Source organism: Eubalaena glacialis, chromosome 4, assembly GCF_028564815.1.
Source record: "Eubalaena glacialis isolate mEubGla1 chromosome 4, mEubGla1.1.hap2.+ XY, whole genome shotgun sequence".
Taxonomy (NCBI): Eukaryota; Metazoa; Chordata; class Mammalia; order Artiodactyla; family Balaenidae; genus Eubalaena; species Eubalaena glacialis.
Genome location: NC_083719.1, coordinates 52,088,328 through 52,106,296, shown reverse-complemented (window position 1 = coordinate 52,106,296; position 17,969 = coordinate 52,088,328). Strand labels below are relative to the sequence as shown.

The 17,969-nt window shown below is 34.6% G+C and overlaps 1 protein-coding gene across 1 annotated transcript in view; it reads left to right on the top strand.

Annotated features, from left to right (window-relative positions):
• Positions 1–2,580: 2,580 nt before the first annotated feature.
• ADAMTS6 (ADAM metallopeptidase with thrombospondin type 1 motif 6) overlaps positions 2,581–17,969 on the top strand; it is a 259,758-nt gene continuing 244,369 nt past the window's right edge. Inside the window, exons 1-3 of the mRNA XM_061187844.1 lie at positions 2,581–2,706; positions 4,895–5,259; positions 15,184–15,352. Coding sequence (XP_061043827.1) covers positions 2,610–2,706; positions 4,895–5,259; positions 15,184–15,352 — 631 coding nt within the window. The 5' untranslated portion in view covers positions 2,581–2,609. The remainder of the gene's footprint in view (positions 2,707–4,894; positions 5,260–15,183; positions 15,353–17,969) is intronic.

Here is a 17,969-nt window from a genome sequence, read left to right as displayed (position 1 = left end):
CTATCTTGTGCTTCAGAGTCTCTCACGAGGCTGCAGTCAAGGTGTTGGCAAGGACTAAGGTCACCACAGAACACTTGATTGGGGAGGCATATGCTTCTAAGCTCACATATTCAGGATTTAGTTTCTTGCAAGCTATTGCATTGAAGGCCTCATTTCCTAGCCAGTGGTTATCTGAAGGCTGCTCTCAGTTCCTTGCCATGTGAGCCTCTCCATATGGCAGCTTGTTTCATCAAAGCCCGACAAGGGAGTCTACTGTTAAGATGAAGTCAGAATCTTTTGTAATCTAATCATAGAAGTGACATCCCCTCACCTTTGAGGTATTATATTAGTTAGGATCAAATTACTCAAAGGAAGGGGGTTACAGAAGGGCATGGATTTTAGGAGGAAGGATCATTGGGGCCATCTTCCTGACACAGGGGCAATAATACCTACTTTACAAGATTGCTGTGAATATTAAAAGAAGTAACATATATTTAAAGTTCTCTTTATTTTTGGACCTGACCTTAAACTACCTTTCTAGATATTATTACCTGTTAGTCTTCTGCATAGGAACCAAACTTACTATTATTACTAATAATATTATCCATTTTTTTCTTTCCATCTAGACTTTGTGGACTCTGTTTCTTTAATTTGTAATGATTGCCCCTAGAAATTTGACTTGTGAAATTCTGTTCATCTTCCAGAGCCTATCTGAAACGTTACTTTTTTTCATAAACTTTCCTTCACCCATCAGACTCAGAACTCATCTCCCTCATCTGATCTCCTCTAATACCTTTTATAACTTTATTATGGCATATGTCAGTCTGTCTTGAGTTTTTTCTTTGTTCCTTAGATTATGAGCTTCTAAAGGGCAAGGATTGTGTCTTAATCTTTTCTTATCCCCATGTTGTTATAACATCATTTTTAAAACATTGTAAGACAACAGTTGTTGATTAATAAATTAGTTTTTCCAAGGTTTAGCAGTTTAATAACTTGTAGACACAGATGTAAGGAACTTTAAATGGTTGTGGTTGTTTTATATGTTGTAATAACAATATTTCTAGCACTATAGGGAATGAAGTATTCCAAATAAGTTAATTTTACAGTTACTCTTAAATATCCTTTAATATCCCTAAATTGATTTTATTTTAATCACTATTAATTAATTCATTCATTTACTCATCCATTTTTTTCAATCAACAAATATGTAAGGATTTATTATATGATAATCCCATGTATTAGGGTTTTGGGATGAAAATCTAGTATCTTTTGTGTACTTCGCTGTCATAACAATAAGTTACATTATTAAAAGTAATTTAACCTTTTATTCCTGACTCAGGCATAGTATTTTGAATATCAGATATTCAGCTGTAACACAGTCGTAATACACAATATGAACTATTAAGCTACATAAGGGCTATTTATCTCTACCTCCAACTGTATTGCTTGGGCTTCTAAAACTGCTTTGTAGTTTTTCCTCTTTTTTTGTCACTTTTGTGCTTTTACTGAGCTAGTTTCTAGTCCCTTTGTTATTTTCTTATTCTAAAGTGCTATGTGCTGGGAAATCAGGTAGCCAAGTATGTCAGTGTTCTGTATAAAATGTGAATTCACGGACTCTGAAGTTGTAAGTCGAAAGAAAAGTACGTGAGATAGGACATGAAATCTGTTGTGATACCTGAATTGAATTTTTAAAAATTCTTTTCAGAAAATGAACTACTTTTCTTTACAGTTACATTCTAGATAGTTTAAATTGTCTCATATGTGTTGCTTTATGAGTCATAAAAGACTTCCAGATAAAGTCAAGGGTTACAGTAAATATGGTTCAACTTTTCAGAAGTTTAGTTTATGCTACTGTCTGAGTTTTCACAGACAGCTGCTTAATGCCACTGTGTATTTGTAGATCTACTCTGTAAGAAAAAAAAGATAGGTGCCTCATAAAGCAACAAATCAATCTCTGGACAGCAGTGTACTGAAAAGCATGTTAAGGAATGCAATCACATACTGTTTATCACTTTCACAAAATGAACTTTGTAAAGTCAGCCTAGTTTTTATTTTATCAAAAGGTTAGTCACTATACCCATACATTGTTATCTTCAAAGTTTTAAAAAGAATTTTTATAATCCTCTTCAGGTTCCTTCTTTGATTATTAAGTAGCTTTGACATTATCCTGCTATTACATTTAGGTTTCTAATTTGGTATTTAGTCTTGTGAATGTTTATTTAAACTATAAAGGACAACAATGGTTTGATTTAATTATGTTATTTTGTAGTATATGTCCTTTGGCAAGCATTCAGCAATATAGATCTGTCCATTCAGAATATTTTTCAGTTAACTTAAATTTTTTTTTTCTAGGTTAAAAAGTGGCCATACTTTAGTGACTAATCAGCCTAATGCTCTGCTTATGAAAATTTTACCATCATTATCTTTTTCATTTTGGACTGAGAAAATGAATCCAGATACAGAAGAAAGTACGGGATGTTGGAAAAAAATACCCGCTAAACAGTGGAACATCTAATAACTAATCTGCAAGAAGTATTAAAGAAATAAAATTGTTATGCTTCGATTTTGGCATGGTATTGACTCTCTAGCACATAGGTAGCCCTCTAAAAAATCATCCAGTTTTCTAAATTATGGAAATTTTGTGGAAGACGTTGACCTGGATTTTGAGCCTCGTCATGGCTTCATCGGAATTTCATAGTGACCACAGGCTTTCATACAGTTCTCAAGGTAGGATTCCTGCTTTTGAAACTGACAAAAAAACGTTGCTATTAATCTTACAAGAAAAGACCCTGAATATTTAGTTTGGATGAACGTTTTCTTTGGGATGTATACTGGTAGGAGTGGAGGCCTACTGTGTCAATTCAGTGCTAGTTTCATAAATGTTAATGACTCTAAAAGAGTCTGTTTAACTTGTCCTACTAGTATTTAATATCCAGCGCATTTTAGAGTTGACTGGTCTTTCTTAGAAGATGATAAACCTAGGCCTCTTCTTCTGAATTCTAAACTTTAATAGGGTTACTCATTGCCAGGATTTACAGGCAAGGTCATATTCAAAAAGAATCCAAAGGTTTTTCTTGTAAAAGAGCAAGAAAGCAGACAAATTCTGATATAAGATCCTTCTAATATGGACCCTTAGTGGAAAAATATGTTTCCAAACTTAAGAATTCTAATATAAGGACTGGAAGCTGGATAAAAGAGTAAGAGTTATAAGAAGTTCAACTTTTCAAATTCTAACCCATAGGTCCCTATAATTTTAATCCATAAAATTGAACTTCATATCATAGAAAAGATCTTAACAGAGGTCCCAGGGGTGAAGGTCATTTTGTTTTCCATGGACCAGTCCAATTCTTATGGAATTATTGAAAGCATACCTTTTGGATTCTCCTCCCATGAATGTATAGTTCATTTTTTTGGTGCTGATGAGCCAGATTTTCAAGGCTATTATAGATTGATGTATATATCTAGAAGTCCATATGTACAAAATGTGGCTCTCAAAGTAGATCAACAAAGCCATAGCATTTAGTATGAACTCTTATTTATGAGAAGTGAAATAAATATTATTTTTCAGTTTTTTTACATTTGGTCATGGTTTCATGGGAGTTTATATTTGTGGATGAACTTCATGTGTAGACAGTGAAGCAATTTGAAGACATTTGGTTCTGCCTTAGTAATAAACTTAGCTAAAGGAAGATGTGGTTAAGAAGGTAGATTGGTAATATTTAGTACACCTAAGTGAGGAAAATATATTTAATAGTCCTCTGAATTTTTTGTCAATCTGATAATTTTTAAACAACTTTATTTTGATATAGTATACATACCATGTAATCACCCATTTAAAGTATACAATTCAGTGATTTATGGTATATTCACAGAGTTGTACAACTATCATCACAATCAATTTTAGAACATTTTCATTACCCAAAAAAGAAACTCTGAAATCATTAACAGTCACTCCCCAGTTCCCTCCAAACCAACTTACCCCCAGCCCTAGGCAACCTCTAACCTATTTCTCTCTGCAGAGATTTGCCTATTCTGTATATTTATATAAATGGAATTCTATGTGACTGTTTCCTTTCACTTAGCATAGTGTTTTTATAGAATTAGATAATGAACTTTGATTATGAAGGCATTCATGTCATACCATGTATCAGTACTGCATTCCTTTCTGTTGTAGAATAATCTGTTGTATGAATATACCACGTATTATTCATTCATTCATTCATTCATCAGTTGATGGACATTTGGGTTATTTACCCCTTTTGGCTATTATGAATAATGCTGCTATGAACATTCATGTACAAGTTTTTGTGTCAATGTACGTTTTCATTTCTCTTGTAAAAATACCTAAGAGTGGAATTGCTGGGTCAGGTGGTTCCATGTTTAACTTTTTGAGGAACTGCCAGACCGTTTTCCAAAGTGGCTGCTGTATTTTACATTGTGACTGATAATTAAAAAAAAAAAAAAAGTTCTACAAGACTGTAGAGATTCTATAGAAACTCTTTTGGATAACTTTCATAAACATATTTTATCTGAATGAAATTCTGTTCTTTTACATATGTGTACTTTTCACTGTTTTTTGTTTCAATATAAAATATTCATATTTACTGTAGAATTTAGCTTTTAGAATTCATGTCTTTAAAATTAGATTTAAAAAAGAAAAATAGCCTTTCAAAATAATTTTAGAATTTTTTTTAAGGAATGGAATATTTGGAACTTAATTCATTTTGAGATTTTAAACTTCTACTCTTTCATTTTTGCTTACATTTTTTGCTTACATTTTTTGTCCATACCTCACATATAATGATGCATAGTTTTAAGCAATATAGTTGTTGTTTATACTGCTACTTCTTTGTTCTGTTAAATTTTCTTTTCTTCCATGTGTTTTTTCTGGATTCTCTGCCTTGTGATTACAAAGAGGAATTCCTGACTTATCTAGAACACTACCAGCTAACTATTCCAATAAGGGTTGATCAAAATGGAGCTTTTCTCAGCTTTACTGTGAAGAATGATAAGCACTCCAGGAGAAGACGGAGTATGGACCCTTTTGATCCACAACAGGCAGTATCTAAGTTATTTTTTAAACTTTCAGCCTATGGCAAGCACTTTCACCTAAACTTGACTCTCAACACAGATTTTGTGTCCAAACATTTTACAGTAGAATATTGGGGGAGAGATGGACCCCAGTGGAAACATGATTTTTTAGACAACTGTCATTACACAGGATACTTGCAAGATCAACGTAGTACAACTAAAGTGGCTTTAAGCAACTGTGTTGGGTTGGTAAGTAGATGTTATAATTTTAAATTTCTGATGGGGAAATAAATTCACAATATAAATGTCTTTCTTCAGATTAATAAAATATATACATATATATGTGTATATATGTGTGTGTGTATGTGTGTATATATATATATATATATGTACGGTTTATCTAGGGAAGGTAACATTCTAAAATTTTTTGTTATTTCTGCTGCCTTTGCTTTTGATAATCTTTTTCATAACGTTTGCATTGACTTTTCAAAGTAAGAACAATTTTTAAAACCCTATATTATTAGTAGAAGAATGAATGAAACCTCACGTTTCCTTTTAGAGTTACATTTTTCTGTTCAAATAAGTATCCTTAATGCATTAAAAAAACTCAATCATTATGAGGAGCTTAAGGGTACTGTATGTATGTATATATATATTATGGCAGGAAACCATGACATGGATTGCCTCCTTAGGTCTCTTTCTATACTATCTTTCTCTGGTAATCAACATAGCTTAAAATTACTTATGACCTACTTATGTTTATAAGTTCTTGAAGGAAAATCTTTTATATCAATGTCTCTTTATGAAATAATTTTCCCTATATTTATCTGAAAATTGATAATAAATCTTATTTTACTTAGAAATTGGATTTCAAGAGTATAGGTTCTAGCCTGGGCATTTGAGTCCATTCTAGTCTAATGGTAAATACATAGTTCAAGGTGGCACATAGTAATGGTTGTAGAACAAAGCATGTTCTTCTACTTCTACTTCCTCTAGTTCACACTTCCTTTACTGCTTTTATCCTGTTCAGGCTAGTATAGATGTTTCATTAAAGCTTTATCTGTTTAAAAGAGTACACACATTTTGATGCTCAACTCACATTTTCAGAAGCTGTTTTTCTTCCTTACTCTGTCACATCCATATCCTCATTTTTACTTCAGTATAAACAACTACATAATTAGAGTTGGGTTTAAATAGTTCTAAATTTGGAAGGAGTTTTAAGAACCACCCAGTGGAGAAAAATTTTCACTATAGGTATATATAAGAATTTGCTCAGATTATCTATTTTCTTTAACTATTAATAAGTCAAAATGATTACTTAGATTTTAATATTTGGGTTTAATTCCTATAAAATAGACACATTGAATACATTCCTCACTAGCTTCTTTCTCTATAAGCAGTGTTAAGCTTTATATACTAAAGAGATTTATCTTTTTGAATAAAGATAAATTATCCAAAATAAATCTGTTTTAAAACTTCTTACATGTTAAAATGACATTTGCTGTTAAGTACAATAGAAAAATACTGTTCCTAGTCATTGACCAAGCTCTTTAAATTTGGCATTAACATTAATTATGCCATTGATAATTTTAACAGGGTGGTGAAATGAACAGATTTGAGATTTAGGGGAAAAAAATGAATTCCATTGTGAGATTTGAGGGAAGAGGAGTGATTGGAAATGTGAAGATGAGTTAGATCATGTAGGAGATAATGAAGGCCTATAGCAAGACTATGGCACTGGGAATGGAGAAGATAGAAAGAATTTGAACCACATTTGGTGAGAAAATTTATAGGATTTGTGTCATTAATTTTTCTTCGCTGGCATATAGTACATAGTAGATATTTAATAATATTTTTTAAAATTGAAATATCATTGAACTGGGTGTGGGATGAAGGAGAGAAAGTAATTGAAGTTGATTGAGGTTTCTCTTTTTGATGAGGCTGTATATGAATTTACTAGCAGAGAAAGGGAATGGTAGTGGAATGTTGGATTAGAAAGGAAGATGAAGAGAGTGATTCTGATATAGTAAATGTGAAGAATCTGAAGAAATAAAGGTTAAAGATGTCTAGTTGGCTTTTGGGAAATATAGCTCTGAAATTTAGAAGAGAATTTAATTCTGGAAACAGTTGAGAATTGCTGATATAAGTGACTACTGATGAAATGGTGAAAGATGTTGATGAGGCAAAAGTGAGAAGAAGTTTGTAAATGGAAACTTTTCTATACTTAAGGGGATAGCGGAGTGTCATTCATCTATTTTTCATCCTCATTGAGACTTTCTGTATGTCTTATTCTCTCTTATTTCTATTCGTTAACACCTGTTTTACTTTGCTTCCTATTGAAACTGCATGGTCCATGTTGACTCACTTTTTTTGTTGTTGTTGTTAATTTTTATTGGAGTATAGTTGCTTTATTACAATGTTGCTCGATCTAGGTGTGGTCTGCCAGGTTTGTCCACTAAAGTTACTATTTCCCCTTGGCAACTAATAAGGAATTTGTGAGCAGATACTTTGTGAGCAGATACTATGTAAATATCCTATTCTTCATCTCACTTTTACCCACCAGTTTTAGTAACCCTCGCATTCATTCTTTTTTTTTTTTTTTTTTTTAATTTTATTTATTTATGGCTGTGTTGGGTCTTCGTTTCTGTGCGAGGGCTCTCTCCAGTTGCGGAAAGCGGGGGCCACTCTTCATCGCGGTGCGCGGGCCTCTCACCATCGCGGCCTCTCCTGCTGCGGAGCACAGGCTCCAGACGCGCAGGCTCAGTAATTGTGGCCCACGGGCCCAGCCGCTCCGCGGCATGCGGGATCCTCCCAGACCAGGGCCCGAACCCGCGTCCCCTGCACTGGCAGGCAGACTCCCAACCACTGCGCCACCGGGGAAGCCCTCATTCTTATTTTATATCATGTTACATTTTTAATCAAATGGAATATGTAAACAAGTTTTTCTAAAATCCCACTTTTCTAAGGCCCCTTTTAACCAATTCTGTTTTTAATTGTTCTATATAAAATAGTTTTCAATGTAGAGATCATTAGTGTTTTCTATCATACTTCCTTACCCATAGTTTCAGTTTTACAATGCTTGCACCACTCAAAGGAAAAAATTCCTAACATTATAATCTATCAGTTGTTTAAAATGATGTTACTTTTTAGTTTGCTTTATATTTGAACCATGGCTTTCTTATTTAGGTTTTGTTTTTCTGGAGTTTCTAGTTACTTTTATTTTGTCTTATTGAGAAAAAAAAATATGATTTCTTTACCAACTGATCAGTTTCATCCAGTTCCTTAGTCCTTATACCTATTGCTTGGAATATATTCCATTCTTCTTTGGAGGCATTTTTCTTGGAGTGTATGGGTTAATTAATTTCTTGAGCTATTACACTTCTCTCATCTTGGGATTTCTTTTTTCCTAGGTTAGTTCCACATCTTCTTCTTTCTGAGTTTACATCCTGGTTTTGTTGGAGAACATCTTCAAGTAATTACCTCAGAAAAGGTGCCTGAGAAGTAAAATTTCTGAGTCCTTGCCTATTTGAAAGTGACTTTATGTTACCCTCATGTTTGGTTAATAATTTAGTTGGATATAGAATTCTAGGTTCAAAAATAGTTTTCCTTCAGAACCATGGATGCTAGAATTGGAAAAGGGAAATATGGGGTATCAAATTTATCTCTATGGTTTTATATCTTAGGAAAAGATTTAAAGAGCTAAAAATAATTGGCATTGGTACATTTTGGGTGGCAGATAGAAGTCTGCTTCTTGTTCTTTTCCTCTTCTTTTAAAAAAATTTTTTTTTCAAAATGATATGCTTTTCTCCTTATCCTTCCTGTTTCAATAATTTTATAAGTAATGTGGTAAGCTGTGGGTCTTCTTTCCTGACCCCTATTTTGTATTTGATGGGTGATTTCAATTTAAAGACCCTCCTTCAACTTAGAGAAATTAAAAAAAATATTTCCTTAGTGATTTTATCTCCTTGTCCCTCACCACCCCATTCTGTAACTGGTTTTCTGCTTCTCTTATCTCTCTTTTCCCCTTTTTTTTTCTGTTCTAAGTTCTATGAGCTTTTCCCACTTTTGCTTTCTTTTTCTTTAATTGATTTAAAAATTATAGCAGTCATATTTTTAATTTTCAACAGATCTTTCCTGCATTGTTTCTTTCTTCATATTTTGTTCTTATTTGATGAAAAATGATTTTCTTCTATCTCTCTAAGATACTAAAGACTATAAACCTAGTTAAAAAAGACCAATGACCCCATTAGACTTTCTGTTCATTTAGTTACGTTCATAGTTGCTTCTCTACTTTTTCCATTATTAATTCATCCATTCACCAAGTGCTTATAAGTACCTACATGTAACAGGCACTGTTCTAGGTGCTAGGAGTACAACAGTGAACAAAACAAGAATCCCTGTTATCGTATAGCTTGCATTCTAGTGGAAGAGATACACAATAAGATAAACAAATAAAAATCATAATATGTTGGATACTGATAAGTTCTAATGTAGAAAAAATATTGAGTAAAGACCTTAAAAGGAATGAGGAAAGGAATACTGACATCTGAGGGATAAGATTTCCAGGTGGAAATCTTCAAGTACAAAGGTCTGATATGAGAGTGTTTGAGGAACAGCAAGAAGACTACCATGGCTAGAGCTAAGTGAGAGAGAGGAAGAGTAATGGAAGATGAGGTTAGAAAGAGAACTTGGGGGCCAGTTGTTAGGTTTTAGAGGACACAGTTAGGATAGAATCAATGATGATTCCAAGCTTGGGGCCTGAGCAACTAGAAGAAAATAGCAGCCATCACATGAGATGAGAAAGACTCAGACATTAACTGAGATGGAAAAGTTGTAGGAGGAGTAGGTTGGGGGGTGGTATATATCATAACTTCAGTTAGACATGTTAAACTTGAGATATTGTATAGGATGCGGGGTATGCAAGCCTGGAGTTCAGGAGAGAGATGTGAGTTATGAAGTTATTTTGGGAGTCATCTATATAAATATAAATGACATTTAAAGCCAGGAGATTATATGAAATTGCTTAAGGGAGAGTATATATAGAATAAATAAGAGGTCTAAGGACTGAGCCTTTGGGTGCTCCAAGGGGTTAGGGAGGTCGGAAAGATGTGGAGGGGACAGCAAAGAACAGTGGAGTAAGAAGGTTGAAGGAAAACCAGGCAAATATCCTAGAAGCTAAGAGAAGGAAGTATTTCAAAGGAAAAATGCTGCTGAGTCAAAATAAGAGTCTGACTGAAAACCAATCATTGCATTTATCAGTGAAGAAGTTATTGATGACCTTGGCAAAAGCAGTTTTGGTGAAGTCATAGTGGGGTTTGGAAAAGAGGCAAAAGCCTGATGCAAGTAGGTTTAAGAAGGAATGGGAGAAGAGTAAAGAATATATAGACAATTATTTTGAGGACTTCTGGAAAAGCAAGAAATGATCAGTTGCTGCAGGCAGAAGTGGGAGTCTTTATCATTTTGTTTTATAAAAATGAGAATGGTTGTGTAAAGAGAAGAGAAATTTCTGGAGTGAATTCTTTGATAGGCGAGAAGGGATGAAATCATCTACATAAATCGAATAATTGTTCTTATCTAGGAGAATGGACAGTTCATCCATAATAACAGGAAATAATATAGAATATGTAGACATGAGATGCAGGTAGGTTGGTATTTGTGGTTGTAGAAGTTTGCAGGAGGTTGTGTGCTGTTTTCTGTTGGAATGGAAGATGGAAAGATGAGGTTTTAGGGGATTAAGTAGAGAGGAGAAAGTATGAAATATTTATCCCAGAGAGCAGGATACTGAATGAACTAGAGAAACATAGTATAATTGCCATGAAACGTCAAGGACACAGTTGAGATTACGATGATGAATTTAAAGCAAGACTAGTCTAAGATAAGATGGACAAGATATTCAAAGGAGAGGAAGCCAAGGAAGTGAGAGGACAAGGATTGAAGAGACCATCTATGTAAGTAGTTCTTAAGCTGGGGTCTATGGATAGAATTCAGGGGGTTTGTTAACTGGAATGGGGAAAATTTCATCTTTATCTTTACTAATTCTTAAGTGAAATTTAACATTTCCTTCAGTTAGCAATATAGGTAACAAGCCAGTAAAGTAATAGCAGTACCTGTAACTTTGTCTTGATAGAAATGATATTTTCATATCGTGTTACAGTTTTTGCAGGTCCCTTAAAATATTATTTATGTTAATCACTATTGTGAAATTATAGTAGTTATTAGATCTATTGCAAAGCTTCTTATTTAAAGTGTTACAAAAAGGCATATGTATTACTATATTACATTTTTAAAATATTTTGATAACTGTATTTCATTACAATTGGTTTTATTTATAATCCTATATATTTCTTTTGCATTTAAGATATTATTCTGAGAAGTGGTCCCCAGGCTTCACCCCTAGACCTTCAGAGGGATTCAGGGCATGTGCACACACACAAATTTTAAGAACAAATGATATAAGAAGATACTGAAGTCAACAATTATTCAGGAGTGGTATTGCAGAGGGTGACAGTGACCCAGAAGCTAAGATCTTTGAGGAATGAGGAAAGTGACTTTGGGTCAGTAGATAACTACAGCTAGCAGAGGGAGAAGGTGATGGTATGGGATTTGAAGGTGGTAAGGTTTTTTCTTTTTTTGGAGGAGAGAGGGATAATTGTTTAGAAATGGCAATGAGTACAAGAACTCTTAACCCTACCTCCAGGTCCAATAGGAGGTATGTAGGAGAGAAAGTAGCCACCATTCCAGAAGATTACAGGGAAGAAAGAATGTTATCTAGGGAGATTCAGGTTTTTGTTTGAGCAAGATGAAGTGAACATTCACAGATGAGGCTGAGTGTATAGGAGATTTTGTATATAATTGACCTTGAGTTTGAGAGGGCACAGTAGAAGTGTTTTAAATGGTGAAGGGGGAAGTAGAAGATGGGATCAGAAAACATGATGTACTTAACCATATGGGGAGTAGAATCCAGGGGATGGATCTTGGGCATTTTGGAGGGACTGGCATGACAAGGAAAGGGGGCATGATGAGATTAATCCTGATGGTCCTGAGGCCAACAGTGTAGAGGTGAGTGGGGATGCTGAGGGAAGTGGGAGTAGGGCTCTTGCTAGGCATGCACAGATTTCTGGGACTCCCACCTAACTCAGGTCCTCTATCATCTGGCCTCCAGCACCTTTCTAATCTCATAATCATTTTCCCCTTCCCTCCCTTTAGCCACAGTAGCTCCTTGCTGTTTCTCAAATACTGCATGCATGCTCCTACCCCGTTGCCTCTGCATTTGCCATTCCCACTGTCTGATCTGCTCTTTCCCAAGATATCTGTTTGGCATGCTCCTTCACTTTATTCAAGTTTCTGTTCAAATATCACCTTATTATAGAGGATGTTCCTGACCATCCTAAATAGTTTATATAATTCTCTCTGTCCTCTGATTACTTTCTGTCCTCTTACTGCTTTATTTTTCTTCTTGACATTTCTTACTACCTGATTGATTATTTATTTATATAATGAATGAATGACTTTTTTCTACCTCTTCCCACCAAAATGTAAGCTCCATGATAGAGCCAGAACTTTGTTTTTTTCACTTTTGTATTCCCACCACCTAGAACAGTACCTGCCGTGTGATAGTGTGATAGGCACTCAAAACATACTTGGTGAATGAATAGACAAAGTTAGAAGCACTCCTCAGGGGACTTCCCTGGTGGTCCAGTGGTTAAGACTCTGTGCTCCCAATGCAGGGGGCCTGGGTTCGATCCCTGGTCCGGGAGCTAAGATCCCACATACCGCAACTAAGCCCACGTGCCGCAACTAGAGAGCCTTCACGCTGCAGTGAAGACCGAGCACAGCCAAAATTAATTAATTAATTTAAAAAAAAAAAAGAAGAAGCAACCCTCAGAGGATTAGGGAATGATAGTGGCTAAGAGTCCAGTCTCCAAAGATAGTTGAGTGAATTTGTTACTTAGCTTTGCTCAGTATAGATTTCTCATCTGCCAAGTAGACCTGATAGTAGTACTTACTTCATAGAGCTATTAAGATTAAATGAGATAATGAGTGTAAATATTTTACAGAGTACCTAACTCTGGATTTTCTTCCAAGGCCTTTCCGTTCTTGAAATTAGAGATTTTATTTACTTACCAAGTTTCTGACTCTATTTTTCTCCAGCAACCTGAGTTTTTTGCTGAAGACCTTTTGACATCTTCTGCCCACAGTCCAGCATCACATGACTTTAGTGCTCTGCCCTTTCTGGGCGGTACTCCAGACACTTATCAAAACTTCTTATACAAGCCCTCTCCTGCATGCGTCCTCTTTTCTTCAGGAGCCTTGCTCAGTTTGCTATTACTTTGTTAATCTTGATGGTAAAGTAGTTCATGATCAGGTATTAGAGTTTGTTACTGGCGTATTATATTATTCCTGACAGTATTTGCATTTAATTTAGGGACTAATATCCTTAAAGTAAAGCAAACAGTGGTGAAAATAATGTGAAGTGACTAGGTCTGCTTTTTTGTTTTTTGCATTGTTTAGCTCATTTCATGTAGGTGGCTGCCAACTTCATCTGTAAGTTAGAACAGCTCTGATTATGTCTTATTTTTCTTTCCAAGCATGTGGTACTTAGCATGAATTTCCCTAAACAGAATCGTAGAGGTTTAGATTCAAAGGGATCTTAGAGATTATCTGGACCAGAGGTTTTTAGCTTTTTTTTTTCTTTTTAAATCGGCAAAATTCTTTTCTCAAATGAAATGTTATGTGGAAACTTAATATATAGATTAATAAAAGCACAGCTGATTCCTAATCCCAGGAATCCAAGCCGTGTAAGTCTACCTTTGTTGTCTGGGGCAGTCCCCTAAGGGCACTTCCATGGAACCCTTAGGGCTCCCTAGAGTGCTGTTTTAAAACCACTAATTTACACCAACCCTTTCATTTTTCCAGCTGAGGAAATACGCTCAGAGAGTTTATATTTTATCCAGTGTTACAGGGTAAATTAGTTGGGTTAAGAACAGTCCTCACATGTGCCATTCTTAGGAAAACACTATCAGACAAGGATGGAGGTTCTTATTTCTGATGTAGATAACTTACTATCTCATTTCTTTTAATCAGCAAATTTTATTTGCTGTATATACTACATATGAGACATTTTCTATGGGTGTAACTGATACCAAGAAACCCTTTCTTTAAGAGAGCAAATAGTATGGTTGGGAAAATAAAACATGCAGTTGGAAAGTTATACCAAATTTAAATACAGATTCAAGACTTGAGATGTAGCAAAGCAGAATAGAATTAATTAAAAATAAATGATGCCAATAATAAGCTCTGTTGGAGATCAGAGGAGGCTGAAGCTACTGCAGTTGGACTCAAAAAAGTTTTAAAGAGGAGCTATGACTGAGCTAAGTAGGACTTGGCTAAGTAAATAGATGTAATGCAATATAATACTGTAAATAAGAGCAGAGCTTTGTGGGAATACCAGTGCCTTCACTTACCTCTATATAATATTGGGCAGGTTCTTAACCTCTGAACCTATTACTTCATCTGCAAAATGGGGATGTATGGGACATATATGAATTAAGGACATATATACTGGTGTAACGTAGAACTTTAAATGGGAGTAGTTTATCACAATAGTTTATTTCTCCCTTATGTGTGTCTAGATTGGACAGCTTTCCATGAGGTCAGTCAGGGACCCATGTTCTTTCTCTTTTGGCTTCCACCTTTCCTAGGTCTTTTCTCAGAGAGAGTAGTGAATTCCACTGGAGAGGTTCTCGGGGGTTGGGCCTGAAAGTGGTATATGCTCTGCCTATTTTCTATTGGCCAAAACTCAATTACAAAGCTATACCTAAACACATAGGAGTCAGTTAAGTTATGTGTACAATTTGGAAAGGAAATAAGTCTTAGTGAACATACAGAGGTCTCTGCTACCCCACATCGTTATTGGGAAGATTAGAGGAAATAATGTATGTGTTATGCTTAGTACAGGGCATAGCATGTAAAGGTATTTAAACATCCTTTTTAAAGAATAGGAAAATTTATATAATGTTCTGCTGAGTATAGATAATTCACTAAATTTCTATTAACATGTGTTTTAACCTCCTTTTTGGAGAGGTATCAGTTTATTTTTGACTCCTGGTAGTAATACTAATTAATATTTAAAATGATTCTTCTTGGTAAATTCTTTGTTTCCTTTTCTTTTAGCATGGTGTTATTGCTACAGAAGATGAAGAATATTTCATTGAACCATTAAAGAATACCACAGAGGACTCCAAACATTTTAGTTATGAAAATGGCCATCCTCATGTTATTTACAAAAAGTCTACTCTTCAACAACGGCATCTATATGATCACTCTCATTGTGGGGTTTCGGGTGAGTGTGGGGCTTTTAGAAAGTATAGTCTTGTATTGCCACTTTCTTCTGGCACGTAAGGTAAGATTAATAATAAAAGTAAATAGGAATTTGAGTAATTAGAATGATAATGTCCAGAGTCCTCTTAAAAGATGTCACCTATTGATAGTTTTAAGTCAATTTTGGAAGCTCTTAAGAAGTCCGTAAAATACAAACCTGTGTAAAATTTGATATTTTTTTCTTTGAAGGGGAAACCTTATTTTATCCAGGTAATAGTTACAGCTTTCATGCACAGGTGTTCCATAGTACTCTGTGCTGTTTGGTTTGCCTGATATTTTTATGCTAGTGGTAGGAATCTAAACATTTGAATAAGACTTGAAGAGTCTTAAAGGTAGTATTCAAAGATAGTGTTAGTTGGAGTACTATAGAAATACATAATAGGGACAACAAACCTAGCCTTTAGTGGTCAAAGAAGGCTTCAGGGAGGAAGTGACTTTTAAACTAAGGGAGTAATGGGTAGAGTGTTCCATATAAAGGGAATAGCATTTACAAAGGTTCTGAAACAAAAGAGAGAATGTCACATTCCAGGAACTGACAGTTCATATAACTGGATATTAGAGAAGGGGTGAGATTCATAGTGGTTGGTGGGGAGTGGTTGTGAGAGGTGAAACTGGAGAGATAAAAAGTGGCCAAATCACAAAGGGCTTGTAAACCCTGTCGAGGAGTTTATCTTCTGTATACTGGAATCCCACTGAAAGGTTTTATGCAGTAGAAATCACATGATCAGATTTGGGTTTTAAAAAGATTACTCTGGCAACCATATGGAGACTGATTTAGAGAAGAGAAAGACTAGGGTAGGGGGTTAGGAGGCTGTTTAGTCTAAAGATTAGAAAGCTTAGAGAAATAGAGGATATAGCATAGCATAGTAGAAAGAACATGGGCTTTGGCATATGTGTGGACAAATTACCCAACCTCTCTGAGTACTCCTTTCAGCGCACATTAGTTACTCAGTACAATGGTAGCTATCATTATTATTGGGATGACTTTTTCTAGCATTTAAAGAGCCACTATATTAAAAAAAAAAAAAAAAAGGAGTAGATTTATTCCATGTAGTTCTAGTAGCTGGAACTAGGAGCAGAATATTTCAGAAGGAGATTTCAGCTCAATACAGAGAAGTGTTCACCAACAAGTAAATTTAATAAAAAATAGAATGGGTTCAACAGGTAGATTTGTAAAAATGGAATGGGTTGCCTTGTGAATTAGTGAATGCATCACCCTCTTGTTTCTTCTCTGTATCCTTATAGGCTCTTTTACTTCTGCTTCAAGTACAAGTGTTCTTTGGAGTTCTGTCCTCAGCTGACTGTTCTCATTCTCCATACTCTCTTCTTGAGTAATCTCTGAGGCTTTTAATTATGGGAGGTTCTTGTTGGTCAAGAATAATTGGTACTAGAAAAAGGTCACTTAAAGTGAATCTAGTTGAGGCATGAAATACAGTATCATGGTAAATAATGAAAAAAGGTTTGATTTGTCTTTGAAATGAATAAAGAAGCTAAACATTATAGAAATAGTTTATCTTATATTTAACAAAATTTAGGCTATAAGTACAACTTTATATAAATTTTTTAAAAACTACGATTCAAATATTTAGCTGTTTATTGTTATATAATTTTCCCACCATTTTTTCCATAACATGATGTTTAAAGATCACCTTTTGCAAAAATATTTAAAGATTTCATCATGTTCTGAAAGGTGTCTCTTAACTGTTTGAGATTCAGGTTATCCTCTTTTGAAGTGCCTATTTCATTACTAACTGGTATTTACCAGGCAGAGCCTTATTTTTCAATGGTTTAGGCATGAATCAGACAGTTCTCCAAATCTACTTTTATTGCCATCATAGACCACTGTAATGACTTTCTATCTAGTCTTCCTGTCTCCAGGTTTGTCCTTTTCTGTCTTTAGTCAAGTCTGTCTCCTAATTCTGGCTTACACACCTTCATTGGCTTCTCAATAGTGGGATTATAGTAGTAGCTCCCTAAATTCCATGGGAGTGTCACTAGATGTTATTGGGGGAAAAATCACTTTATGTTTAATAAGTTTGAGAAATGTCTGGTTAAGAACTACCTTAATTGTGATACTAGCTCAACAGTGTCGTTCAAGTGAGATGTGCATTTATAGGCATACATTGCCAGTTAATCTGTTAATCAGGAACTCAAGTTTATATCAGAATATAAGATATGAAAACCCTCTTGACAGTGGGTATTTTTATCTCATATTCAAATATGAATTTTCCCATTCTAATTAGATTTAAGCTATTGATTAAAAATTTTTTATGAAAGTAATATCTGTTCTTTGTAGAAATTTTAGAAAATACAGGATAAAAAGAAAAATAAAAAAGAAAATGAAAGTTGCTCTTTTACCACCCAGAGATAACTGAATGTTCTTATAGTCTCTTCATATAGATATTATTTTGTCTTTATACCTGCATTATCTACTTATGTATTTATTAAATAAATATTAATTTAGCATGCATATACAAGACTATTCTCAGTGCTGGGATGCAGCAACAAATAAAGCAGGAAAAGTCCTTACTCCAAGGGATCTTATATTCTAGTGAGGAGAGACAGTTAACTAAATAAGC